This window comes from Sinocyclocheilus anshuiensis, unplaced genomic scaffold, assembly GCF_001515605.1.
Source record: "Sinocyclocheilus anshuiensis isolate Anshui unplaced genomic scaffold, SAMN03320099.WGS_v1.1 scaffold392, whole genome shotgun sequence".
NCBI lineage: Eukaryota > Metazoa > Chordata > Actinopteri > Cypriniformes > Cyprinidae > Sinocyclocheilus > Sinocyclocheilus anshuiensis.
This window is the reverse complement of record NW_015557091.1, coordinates 653,993-667,973: the sequence shown is the minus strand read 5'-3', so window position 1 is coordinate 667,973 and position 13,981 is coordinate 653,993. Positions and strand designations below refer to the sequence as shown.

General features: G+C 36.1%; 1 protein-coding gene across 1 annotated transcript in view; it reads right to left on the bottom strand.

The window, feature by feature from the left end:
* Positions 1-6,513, bottom strand: part of LOC107677104 (meteorin-like) — a 9,520-nt gene extending 3,007 nt beyond the window's left edge. Inside the window, exons 1-3 of the mRNA XM_016471901.1 lie at positions 6,118-6,513; positions 4,957-5,384; positions 1,590-1,649 (exon numbers count right to left, since the gene is read on the bottom strand). Coding sequence (XP_016327387.1) covers positions 1,590-1,649; positions 4,957-5,384; positions 6,118-6,218 — 589 coding nt within the window. The 5' untranslated portion in view covers positions 6,219-6,513. The remainder of the gene's footprint in view (positions 1-1,589; positions 1,650-4,956; positions 5,385-6,117) is intronic.
* Positions 6,514-13,981: the final 7,468 nt, after the last annotated feature.

The window sequence follows — 13,981 nt, the reverse complement described above, 5'->3', positions numbered from 1 at the left end:
TAACAAAAAAGTGCAACAAAATGACCAACATTTTAAATCAAATTAAAATGAAAAAAAAAAAAAATCTAAAATAAATAAAATAAAATCTAATTCAAAATATTAATAAAAACATAATGGTATCTTAATGATACTAAAATAACACTGGTGATGTGTAATACCTTGCAGACAAAAGGTCTGACCTCTACTTGGGTTTGAACCTGTGACCTTTAAGGTTGCCAGTCCAAATCCTTAAAGGGTTAGTTCACCCGAAAATGAAAATTAGCCCATTATTTACTCACCCTCAAGCCATCCCAGGTGTATATGACTTCCTTCTTTCAGGGCAGCATTACGTCACGAAAGTGCGGACTCAGAGGAAACCGCGAGGGTTTAGGGTGTCATTTGGGACAGGGCCTATACACCGAACCGTCATTCTGTACCTGCATTCTCAGTTTAAATGCAGCCATCCAAAGTAGTGAATCTAATCACCATTCAGGCAAAACTTTGCTTCAAAAATGAGTCACACTGCTGACCTGATCTAATTGCTACACACCCTGAGCACATGTGAGTTAACCTATTCCTCTTATCGGCAAGACATATCAGCATATTTTTTCATATCGGGCCAATGCCGATATGTACATTTAAAGGGTTAGTTCATCCAAAAATGAAAATTAGCCCATAAATTACTCACCCTCAAGTCATCCAAGGTGTATATGACTTTCTTCTTTCAGACGAATCAGTCAGAGTTATATTAAAAATGGTCTTTGATCTTTCAAGCTGTCACTCAGCACTCAGCGGGTGTTGCATGCATCAGTCCAAAAGAAGTTAAATAAAGCGCATTCACCCATAATAAAAAGTAAAAAGTTTTTTAATAAAAAGCGCTTTATTTAACTTCTTTTGGACTGATGAACATGCCAACTGGGTTTGGTGCGAATAAATCAGAAATCTGCTTTTATCCAAAGCAGTTTACAGTAGAACTTTGCAAGGAGTAACGAAAACTAAAACCATAAATGAAACATTTTCGTTACTTGAAATAAAATAAATGTTAACTGAACAAAAATAAACTAATAAAAAAAGAACTGAAACTTATTTAATTTGAGCTAGCTGAGAAGGCAACATTTTCATTTAGTTTAACTTGATGTACTAAATTAACTAAAAATAAAACAGAAATCAAACTTAATAAAAACTATAGAGAAAAAAATCTAGTAAAAATGACAAAACACAGGAAAATTACTAAAACTTCAACTAAACTTCAAATAAAAACAAAATATAACCGCTGACTGCCATTAAACAGCTTGGAAGATCAAAGACCATTTTTAATATAACTCCGACTGGATTCGTTTGAAAGAGGAAAGTCCTATACACCTAGGATGTCTTGAGGGTGAGTAATTCATGGGCTAATTTTCATTTTTGGGTGAACTAACCCTTTAACTGTAAACCACCAGAAAGTTTGGCATAGAGGTTCAAGATCTGGATTGGTAGCTGAAGGTTGTAGGTTTGAGGTTCTTGCTATCCAAGAGCCAGTACCATTACAGGAAACGCCCTGCTGATTGCTCTGGATAAAAGCGCATTTATCCTAAAAACTAGAACAAAAAGTCAATTAAAATACTCACCAAAGTCACTAGTGCACACAGCCATCAGGATCTCAGTGTTATTGCACGGCCTGCAGGCTCCTGTGAGAGAAAGAGAAGAGAACATGAGACGCAGAAGAACATGAACACCAAAAGATGAGGCGTAACGCGCAGCTGTTACTTTAACGGCTCTTCGGTGGAGGTGTGATGATGTAAATGAGCACCTGATAGATAGGTGTGAGCCATGTCACCTGATCAAAGCTCATGAGAGAGGTGTGTGTGTCCTCATTCAAGATCCCAACACTTCCCTCTTCCTCTGTTCATCTGGCTGATCTATATGAGCTGGTAAAGCAAGTAAACTGAACAGCTGATCTCACAAAACCCACCCACACAGAAACTAAACTGACTCATTCTTCAAGTTTGTGTCGTTTTGAAGATCCTGGATGTTTGTATATATACGTTTACAAAAATGTACCATGTTAACTATAGTTTCTAGGCTTTAAGTCAGGGTAGATGGCTTCATTAATATGAAACCAATGAAAACGAGGCTTTGGTGGAAAGACAATAGGCTGCATTAATCTAAATGTCCTAGCTCATGTCTAAGCTTTTTGTTTATTTTAATTTTTTTACTTTATATTTGTCAATATATATGTCCAATTAAATGTAGAAATTAAAATATGTAATATTCAATATTTTAATAAACAAGATTCAGAAAGTGTCTAAAAGATTTCAAATTAATTTGTAGTGATTTTATTTTTTGTAAAATCACAACAAATTAATATGTGGTACACATTCTTGAATCAACACTAGTGATTATCAATATACTATTATATTTTTTATTGATTTTTGAATTATTTTTTATATTTTCCATTTTCATTTTTGTTAAAGTTTTAGTAATTTTGTTGTATTTTTGTCTTTTTTATGCCACTTTTATTTTTATGTCTATATAGGTTTTATCAATTTTTATTTCATTTTAATTTCTTTTAGTTATTTTAGTACATCACGTTAAACTAAATGAAAATGAAAAAGAAAAGTTTTTATATTTTATTTCTGTTAACTTTATTCAATTTACTTTATTTCAAGTAACAATTAGTGATTTTTGTTTGTCGTTTTCACATTTAGTAAATTGTAAATAAAAACCATTACAAATGTGTCCACTTAGGCTGTTTACAGGACAACGATGTAGTCAAAAACGGAAAAGTTTTTCCCTTGCGTTTTTAAAAAGTTTCACGTATACACGACAATGTTTTCAAAACGATTCGCGTTTACACATATCTGCGAAAATGGCCAAAAATGCTGTATTACGTATGCCAAGCCAGTAGCTGGCGCTGTCACCTTGTTAGTAAACAGTACCTGTAGGGAAGTGACGATTATATGTTGTATATGCGTCTCCGCTGTTGGTTGTAATATTGGTGAAGTAAATCCACACTTTGCTATAGAAGCGTTAGCAAACTCTTGAGCAGCAATAACAGTACCATGTACTCCGCCATTGTTGTGTATGTTTGTTCGCGCTTGCCTTTAAAATCGACACGTACCTCGCATGTCTACATACCTAACACGTACTATGCACGCGCATGACATCACCGCTTTCAAAGATTCCCATTTTGGGTGTTTACACGGAAACGATAACGGTGGCGTTTTCAAAAACTTGCACTTTGAAACCCGTTTTCAAAAATATGCGTTTTCAGTCCCCAAAATGCCGTTGTCGTGTAAACGAACAGGCAAAACGCATAAAAAGTTTCCCGTTTTTGGCTGAAAATGTCATGTAAACGGCCCCTTAATTAAAAAATGTGTGTCCATTGCATTAATTTGTATCATTAGAAACATTAATTATATCAGCCATTCTGCACTCTAGATGTCGGCCATATTGGTTGAGCATTACGTAAAGTTGAGCACTATTTAAAGTCCTGATTACTGAAAGTTTATTGACTGCATCTCGACCTGATTTCTGCAGGCCGTGCAGTGTCATGTGTGCACTTTCAAACAGCAACAGGTGTCTGTGTGGGTGTGAGAGCGAGAAAGTTGTTGGCCCTTAAAAACTTTTAAACATCCTTCCCTGCCTCCTCTCTGCTCCCAAAACTCCCAACAAAAGATCCGCTTTTCAGTTGCGTGGTTCCCCCCCAACCCCCCATTACCACGGTGACTGCGCTCTCATGCAGGTCTCTGAAATGGCTCACTATGGAGACAAACCCCCGTCCCATACGAAGCTTTTGTCTTTCTCTCCCTCCCCCCTCCACTCTTGGCTTTTCCGCTCTTCGGATCCGAACACTCCTCCCCCGTTTCTCACAACTGGCTGGAAGGAGCTTCCCAGCTGAGACGACCTAAAACTATTACTCAAACCTATTGCATTTAAATAACTGCAGTGCTACAATTGCAGATCACAATTAAAAGTGAAGAATTCCAGCTTGTTTGTGTTCCTCGAGAAGCACAAGTCTTCACACGGTGGATCTACATTGAAATGCATTTCTCCAAAGTTCAAGTCTCATTAAAGTTTGAATGAATGCTCTGTTCATGACTGGTTTTGGCTGTCTGGTGCTCCTCGTTCTGCACCCCCATCCACCCAGAGGTCACTCGACTCAAACTTAATCTCCAACTTTGCATAGTTTCATAGTGTTTGGGCATTTTTTTTGCAGAACCACCAACTTTTACAGTTTGCAGAAACATTCAGGACTCAACTGCAGCTTAATTCACAGAAACTAACCCATGTAGATGATCTTAAAAATACCTAAGAGATGCTAGTAGTATTTTTTGGCAATTTGAGATTATTTTTGGGATAATATCAAATTATAAATGTTAGTTCCCAGTTATATGAATTCCAAGATGGTTCTCGGTTCAATATTTTAAGAAATGTTTTAGTAAAATAAGTATTTTTTGCATAGTTTCATATCGTTTACATTGCAATTTTTCATCAAAACAGGTTTGCAGAAATGTTCCGGATTCTCCTGCAGGCTAATTCTCAGACACAAAAAAGTACAGAGGAGTTGGTTGTAGTGATTTTTGGCCAGATATTAAATTATAAATGTTAGTTACGACTTTGTGTTTAATATTTTAAACTAAATTTTTAGTAAAATAAGTGTTTTTTTGCATAGTTTCATAGCTTTGCATTGCACTTTTTTGCAGAACCATCAACTCGGGACTCGTTTGCAGTTTAATTCTCAGAAACGAACCCATGTCGATGACCCTAAAAGTCCAGAAGATTTGGTAGTAGTAATTTTTGGCAATTTGAGATTAATTTTGGACTAATATTAAATTCAGAAAGTACTCTCTGTGTTAAACGTTGAAAGTATTTTTTGTGTGTGCATAAAATAAGTTTTTTTTTTTGACATAAAATAGGTGCTAATTTGCTTGGAATCATTACATACTATGTATATATTACATAAATCACTGCTGTATCTTCCAGAATATTCACCTTCGCTGCTGATTGGGTCCGTGTTGACTGATGGCTGCGCCGTCCAATCCCCTCTCAGCTCGTAGCGAAACGCGGCGATGCGTCTGCTTATGTCCTGGTGAGGTGTGGCTTGCAGGAAGAGCGCCGGTCGTTCTCCAGGCATGGCACTGAAGCAGCGCACATGGGCCGGGCTGGAGGTCTCGTCTCCCACCAGAAGCTCCAGGACTCCGTCCCGCTCAAGGTAGAGTTGAGCCCCGCCCCAGTGCTGATCCGGCTTGATGCAGGCCGACACCGGGCTCCTGCTGGACTCGCCGGGACCCATGGCGCTCCACGGCAGTCGGGGCGACAGGGTGAGCCGCAGCGCTCCAGCGGGGTACAGCCACTCCACAGAGCCCTCCGCACACCTCAACCAAACCTGCTCCACGTTCTTCACCGCCTGAGAGAGACCACTGCAGAGATGGAAACCAGAAGAGGTTAACCAGAGAAATCTGAGCAGGCCAAACCACTGTGAGTCAGCTTATCCACATTAAATCTGGTGCAAGCACAAAAACAGTCATTCCTTGTGTTGTGTTTTCTCAAAACTTGAGTCTTGAGTCATTTGACCAGTGCATAAAGTTGCAGGAAAAGTTCAACGCCCCCTACTGGTTACTGGTTACTTTAACTGCAGCCATTTAAACTTTCTGCACTAGTGGAAACATCCTTACACAACCATTAGAGCTGCAACCCTTATATCACAGCTTTCATTCCCTTATATTTCTATTTTTCCTTATATTTTACAAGCAAAGTGCTTAATTTACCCTTTTTTGAGCAATCGGGTTGGCTTCTAAGCATATTTGCATAAACAATAATTATACTATTACTAAAAATATCCACAAACTGTATAGATAGATAGATAGATATGCAATGCAATTCAAGCACGTATATATATATATATATATATATATATATATGTATATAAGAGATGAGTATTGCATATTATAACTATTTATACGAAATATTTTATTAATGATTTACGTTACTGTAATTATTTGCATACTTTTTTGCACACTTTAAATTGCACCGAAATCATGCAAGATAGCATAAGAATCAATGCATTCCAGGACAAATTGTAAACACGATACGCAAGATATTAAAAATGAACAGATATAAAGCATTTAACTCATGCATGTTGATGATATTTACCTTCCCCTCCAGCTGCACTGGTCTTCTGAGTAACTGGCCATCGTGAAACCCGTCAGGAATGAAATCCAAAGCGCAAAATGCCTAAAGCCCAAAACCTCCATCACTGCGCAGAGAGACACTGCGGTTATCCAGAGGCGAGTGCGTGAAGTCCTTCCGTCCGCTGCGTTTCCAAATCTATAATTAAACCAAACGAAAAGCTACTGATTCCATGCTGTTGTCTGATCTAAAAGACTGATCTGTTCTAAACGAAACCTTCCCTCTCTTTCTGTAGATCAGTCGGTACCGCGCGAGCCGAGCAGTGAGCTGCTGACTGACTGAGTTCCAGCGAGCGCAGGAGTTTCAGAACTGGACTAAACTTTAAACCCCGCCCACAGCAGGAGGCGTGGCTTCACCGCAGTTAAAGTCCAATCAATGGCATCTCCTCTATTCACACTGGGTAAAGAACTGAAGAAAGTTTAATCAGCCTTGAACGTATGTGAAGGATTTTGAAACATAACACGTTGTTGGCAATAGCGTCCGAATCATTTTAGCGAATCAATTGGTTCGTACGAACCGAATAAATGATTCACCGGATTCTGGCATTTAGCGTTACATTTTTGTAGTCAAAATCGCTGTTTATGTCTGTGTTTTCAAATTAGGTGTGGTGTTGCAGATGAAAAGGACCGAGCCCAGGGCTAACTCTACACAACGGGGATTTTATTACAACAAAGACCACCAGACAACTCCAGTCACAGCAATCATCAGAACTCTCTCCATCTCCTTCTCTATCTTGTTACTTATCATGTTGTTATACTGCCATCTAGCAGTCATGTGCAGAATCACAGTGTTTCACAGAACACAACATCAGGTTACATAAATTGCGTTGAATTTGTGTTGTTTAATGTTTCTAAATAAACCACACAAAATAACTGTAGTATTTTCCAAATATTATTAATCCAGAAAGTTATCGTTACTACTAAAAACATCGTTCCAAACTCACAATGTTGTTTACTGCTTAAAAAAAAAAAAAAAAAATCACTGATCTACAAACAAATGCCAATCGGTTCTAAAAGAATCATTTAATAGAATCGGTTCAAAAGAACTTTCGAATAGAGTCGGTTCAAAAGACCGTTCGAATCCGTTGTTGAATCAATCAATTTTTGCGTTCCTTCTCCAGCTTTTCAGAGATAAATACGAAAAAGTTTGTTTTTAACACGTTTCAGTTAGCTTTATTAACATGGTTAAAGGATTTACATTTCCATGTAGTCAAAAGTTAAATTTTAATGCAATCTATCTGAATTATAATATACTTTGAAATCCATTTAAGATGGCTGCTGATTGATTTATGTTTGTGATGCAATATTTGTCTAAAAATAAGGGACAAAGTCAGTGCTTGAAAACTGAATAGTAAGCTGCAAGAACTGGTCAAAGCTGAAGTTAAAATCAAGTTGAGAAGAACTAGGTGATAAATCCACTCCACTATAAAAGTTATGGAGAGAGAGGCAAAGAAAAGGGGGATGGGTGTGGTGGTTGGGGGTAACTGGAGCTCTCTGCAGGACGCCCTGCCCTCCGTTCGGCCCATGCTGAGGGGCTCTTTCATCTTACTGCATTATAAGCAAATCAAATATTCTTTTGTATCACCACTGCAATCTATCTTTACGGATAGTGTGCATGTGTGCGTACACGAGCATGTGCCTTTGATGTGGTTATGACAGGACCTTTGACATATTCAAAGCCTGATGTCCAGTAGCCCTGCTGAGGTGTGTGTGTAGTGTGTGTTTTGTGTTCCCTGCTGATCTGCTGTATATAAAGTGAGGCTTTTGTTCTCTGGTGGCCACGTCAAAGAATAGACACATGAAAGCAAACGTGGACGTGCATGTATGTGTGTGTGCATGCGATTGTGCATGTTTAGTGTGGCATAGCAAGAGAATTGAGTCTTGAATTGAGTCTTTTTCCAATATTTGCACACCAAAACAATAAACATGTTGTAAATGAAAAAATACGATAAAGCTAAGTTTGGATTTTCAGTGCAATGTAGTGAAAAACAGCTTATGATCCTATTTGGATTGATGTTCATGCATGCATCTTAAAATGAAAAAATTCTGTTGATTTGCAAACAAGGCCCAATATTACCTAATTTGATGATGATGAGTTCAAAAATATGAATAAAAACTTTCTATCATGTATGTTTTTCACAAAATAAGAATGAAGATTTTTCATACTATAGCAGCTTTAATGCGCTCATCAAAATAACAAAAGCAGCCAAATGTCAAATGTTTTAATCACAAAAAGAAGTATTCAAAATTACCTTACATTTAACACTGTAAAGGAGTGGAAATCAGGATTAGGCACAACAATAATGTCTTCAGAATAATTCATAAATGTAAAATAAAAAAAAAATAAAAATCACCTGAGAATTAAATAGATTTCTGACTTTTTTCTTGCAAAAAAAATCGGAATTGTGATATAACAAGTAGCAAACATTTATATTTTTTATTCCATGGCGGAAAAAAAGGAAAAGTCAGAATTATGAAATAAAAATTCACAATTACTTTTTTATATTTTCTATTTGTGGCAGAAACAGGCCTCCATAAGAGAGCAATTATGCCTCTTTTGCAGTTTTTCTTATGATTAAAGGATAATACAAGATTTCTTCACCTTACAAAAATGCTACGAAATGCATAATATTTTATGAAAACGTGACATGCTCAAGCTGTTTTTGGTATCAGCACCCCATAATTGGTAAAAAGCAAGAATTGGATTTCATTCAGCAAATATGATTCAGGGCAGTGTTATATATTTCTATAACCATTGATTTAAGCAGTAGTCAGTCAACAAATCAGCTTTGCTTCAACTTAATTTCAGCTCTGAATGACAGTTTTGCTTCAGCGACTCTCCGGCGATCCATGATTGGTCAGTGTTTCCCCCCTCATTCAAGCATGTTCCGATTATTCAAGTCCGATTATTGGTTTCTGTGTGCGTTTGGGGGTGGGATAGTGTTGGTCTCCTCAGATCTTGATCCAGCTGTGTTTGCAGTCTTTCCCCTCGACACACACCAACACACACACACTCACATGAGAAAGAGCAATGAGAACGACAGTCAGTTTTCACAGCTCTCTCATAGGGGTTTGCCGGCAAATACAGCATTGTGTGTGTTTCCTCAATGAAGGCACTTCTTACGCGGTCATAATGGAAAGATTAAAGGACACGGAGAGACAGTGAGATTAGAAGAAATCTATTAGAAAGGGCAGAAAGATTGTGTTTTAAGCTTCACTTCCATTGTGTGTAAAGTTACAAAGGATTCAGCTCAAGTTCGTCTAGCCTGTATTTTTTGATTCATTTGTTGAAAACACCGGGTACAACATAATGTGATGCATTTTGCCTTATGGTTAACTTTATTACTGTGCAGAGTGGATAAAATAGTACATACCATTCAAAAATGTAGGGTCAATACTTTTTTTTATGTTTTTGAAAGAAGAGGTCTTTAAGGCTGCATTTATTTGATGAAAAATAAAGTAAAAGCAGAAATATTGTGAAATATTATTACCATTTCAAATAACCGGTTTCTATTGTAATGTATTGTAAAATGTAATTTATTCCTGTGATCAAAGCTGAATTTTCAGCATCATTACTCCAGTCTTCAGTGTCACATGATCCTTCAGAAATCCTTCAAATATATTGCTTTGCTGCTCAAGAAATATTTCTGATTATTATCAATGCTGAAAACAGTCGTGCTGCTTAATATATATTTTTTTCAGGATTTTTTGATGAATAGAAAGTTCAAAATAATTCATTTATTTGAAATAGAAATCTTTTATAAACGTCTTTACTGTCACTTTACTGTCAATTTAATGCATCCTTGCTGAATAAAAGCATTAATTTCTTAAAATAATAATGATAATAATACTGACCCTAAAATTCTGATTGATAGCTTAAGTAAACATTCAACATTATAAAAAAAAATATTTTCATGCGTGCATTAATGCTGTGCCACAAAACAATCTATTTAAAAAAACAAAAACATTTTAAAACAATTTTGAAGAAAATATTTAATGTTTGCATGTTCAAAAATGATACTATGGTGTTGTAGGAGGTTGATTGTGCGTTACTATGTAGATGTAAAAAGTGTGTTGATTTGTGGTTGCTAGGGTATTCTGGGTGGTTGCTAGGTAGTTGCCTCTCCTTCACTGTAAGTCAATGTGATTTCTTTCACCCTTTTAGCATCTGCCAAGTGTAAGTCTCATTCCTTACATTTACATTTATTTGCATCTGAAGTTCAATACTCGATGTTAGCTGTTTGAATCACTAACCTAAGTATGAGCAACAGGAAAAGTGATGCAAAAGCACATTTAGATAAGAGTGTTTGAGAGCTCCCGTGACCCTTGTGATGTTTCGGGAAAATGAGCGCGTGTGTAAACGAGAGCTCGGGAGAGATACGGAAGCGAATCCTCCGTACACACAACTGACACTAAACACACACACACTCAGACTGACACATATGTAATAGTGTACTTTCGCAGACACACTACAGCTGTGTGGTCGTGTTTCTTTACTCTTTTTCCTCTTAAATGTTGTAAGAATATTTAACCTCGCTTTAGCGCATCACTGTCAATCATGAAGAAACGATTTCACACACAGCTGCAGTACAAGAAAAGGAAATTACTTCTTTCTTTCTTCCTTTCTTTCTTTCTTTCTTTTTTCTTTTGGCCAGTTATAAAATATATATATATTTTTGTATAAAATACCAGAAATATAAATAAAATACAGTCTCCAATAGATAAATAGTAATTAAATGCATTAAGCATAATTAAAAAAAAAAAATAATTAAATAAAAAGAAATATTTTTTATATCAATAAAAATTTAATTTTTATTTTATTTTTTAAAAATGTGCTTTATAATGTGTATTTTATAGTTGAAGGACATTGGCATTCAAAAGTCTGGGGCCAGTAAGATTTTTTAAATGTTTATGAAAAGTCTCTTCTGCTCACCAAGGCATCATTTATTTGATAAAAAATACAGTAAAAACGGTGAAATATTATTACAAATCAAAATAACAGTCTCATTGTGTGTCGGTTCGCATTAAGCGTGATTAGCTCACACCCTGTCACATACGCGCTCACACAGCTGTATTCACGGACAATGAACGCATGCCAGTGCAGGTTGACCCCTGAGAGCCGCCTCTCCTCCCCCTGCCGTCAACATCGCCGTCTAAAATATCTTCAGTCCTTTCAGACCAAAGTCAGTCGGGATTCTTTAAACAGACCGCATCAGCATGATAGCACAAATGAGGGCTTTTCAATATCTCAGTTGTTTCTCCTAGACACATTTTTGCATAAGTGTCCTGCTTGTTCCTGCTGAGCAAAAGACTCACATGCATCTCATTTAGAGTTTCAGAAGAGATTTCAATGATATGCTCAGATTTTCCAAGATACCTAAATGTACAATCAAAAGTCAGAGATCTCAATATGAGCTCAAACATTTGTCATCTTTTTATCTCTATACTCTTACTGTATGTTTTTCAACTGAATCATTTGTGTCTGTTTTTATGTCTTTTTAGGATTTTTAGGATAAACCAAGATACTCCATTAAGTCTCCTAAACTATGACTTTAGATGCTCAAATATACTATTACTAAGAGCAAAACATACTATTATATATTTTGAATTAGATTTTTTATTTTATTTTAAATTTTCCTATTTTATAAAAATTGTAGCTAATAATTTTGTTGTGTTTTTGTCATTTGTATTAGTTTTTTTTAACATGTAAATAAATTTAATTTATTATCTATTAATAATGCATCATGCATGTGAGAATTTTATTAGCTGTTATTAGGACTTGTCATTGCAAGGACCTCCTTGTAATTTGGTGGTCTTTTCACACAAGCAGAGCAGAAATAGACCATAAGGTGTTGCATAAGCTGAAAAGGACCTCTGTGAAACCAGTAATCATGCGATTATTGAATTGGTAGTTTTCATTAGTATTAGTATTTATCAAAGCGCTACTATTTAGTTCTAAAGTTGAGTGTGAGTGTGGCATTTCATCTCAGTTCATCCAAATAGTTTTCCACCAAATTTACCCTCGCTGGTGTGTGTGTGTTTTCTAATCGGGCGCCTTATTTTACCCATGTGTTTGTGACGGAGGTCAGCGAGGTTCTGACGTTTGTGATGGTAATGCGAATCAGATACAAAGACGAGACGCTGAAAGAGTCAGTTTGAGTCAGTATGTGGCCAAAAGACAATTTTACCGGCGTTCCTGAGGAATTCAGGAATAGATTGACTGGGATTCCCCGGGGATTTGAGTGTGTTTGTGTGTGTGAGAGTTGATCAATAAAATCACAAAAGAGCTGATTGGCTAAAATGCATGAGCTGAGATTTCATTTATCTAATTATCAGCCAATCAGAAAACAGGCTGTGCCGCGTATTTGAAGAGGTGAAAGAGCCTCACACACATGCATCAGCACACCTACTCACTCTCTGCTCTGTTTGGCTTGTGTTTGTGAACAGAAGATGAATATAAACAGTCAAATACACAGTCAACTACATCCCAAGAACACTGTTTTTTCCCCTTAACACTTACTTTTCATTTTCTTCATATTTAGATTGTTGCTAAATCAACCTAAAAGTAACAGTTTTTTTTGTTCTGATGTTGTTTTTTCATAGCTCAGAAGACTCAGTCAGGAGGTGGTTTCTATACAGTTCTTTATTCTGTAAATCTAGACTCAAATGAGTCAATAGTGTCATACAGTATGAGTATAGAGCTATAAAATTAATGTGCACATTCCAGATATCTCGGCAAATCTGAGCAAATTTTAAGACATTTTTGAGATTTTTAAGAACTTTAGAAAAGACATATGAGATAACTATAATCTCCTTTTTTTGTGAAGAAGAAACATCTGAGAAGCATTAAGTCCTGATTTGATTTCTGCCTAGAAGAAGCAATTAAAGGGTTAGTTCACCCAAAAATGAAAATTAGGCATCATAGCCAGGACAATTTTTAATATAACTCCGATTGGATTCGTCTGAAAGAAGAAAGTCATAAACACCTAGGATGCCTCGAGGGTGTTTAAAACGCAGCCTAATTTTCAGTTTTGGGTGATCTAACCCTTTAAGTTAAAGGAAACTTACTGGTTTCTGATTACTTTTGTATGTCTATTTTATTTTATTTTTGTTTGAGTACTTTTTGTATGTTTTTATGTGTAATATATATTTTTATTTTATTTTATTTGATGTTTACTTTGTTTTGTTTATATGTATTTTATTTTATTTTGTTAAGATTTGTTTTATTTATTTTTACTTTGTTTTGCATGTTTGTACATCTTTTTGTTTGTTTTATATATATATATATATATATATTTTTTTTTTTTTCCTCGGTTTTACTGCTTTCTCATCTTTTGCACTATAAGAAAACCTGTTCTTGGAGAACAAGTGGTTTCAAAAGGACTAGATGTGTTTACTCATTTAAGACCAATTACCTGGACAGAGTTAAAGCTCTTCAAAGGATCTTCATCAATAGTTTTGTTACAGGCTCATATGATGTAGCAGCTTGAGTGGGGGAGGTGGACGGGCGACTGTAACACTCTTATAAGATACATTTTCAATGTATAAAATTGTGATGTATAAAAGTAATTTGTTTTGAATGTCCAGTATTTTCGTCTGCTGTTGTAAGTTTTCAGGCCTTTGAATTAAACGTGATATCAGTTTCACATTTAGGTTATTAAAAATGGATCCTAATGAATGTCCTGACAGCTGGAGAGACATCGGTGATAAAGTTTGACAGCGAGGTTTGTTCTGTGAGAATAACAGAGAATTTCAGATGTCCGACTCTTTTGCACCCTTGTTTTCTGCCTGTTATTCGTTCATTTGGCCTCTTGTGTGAGTGACTGACT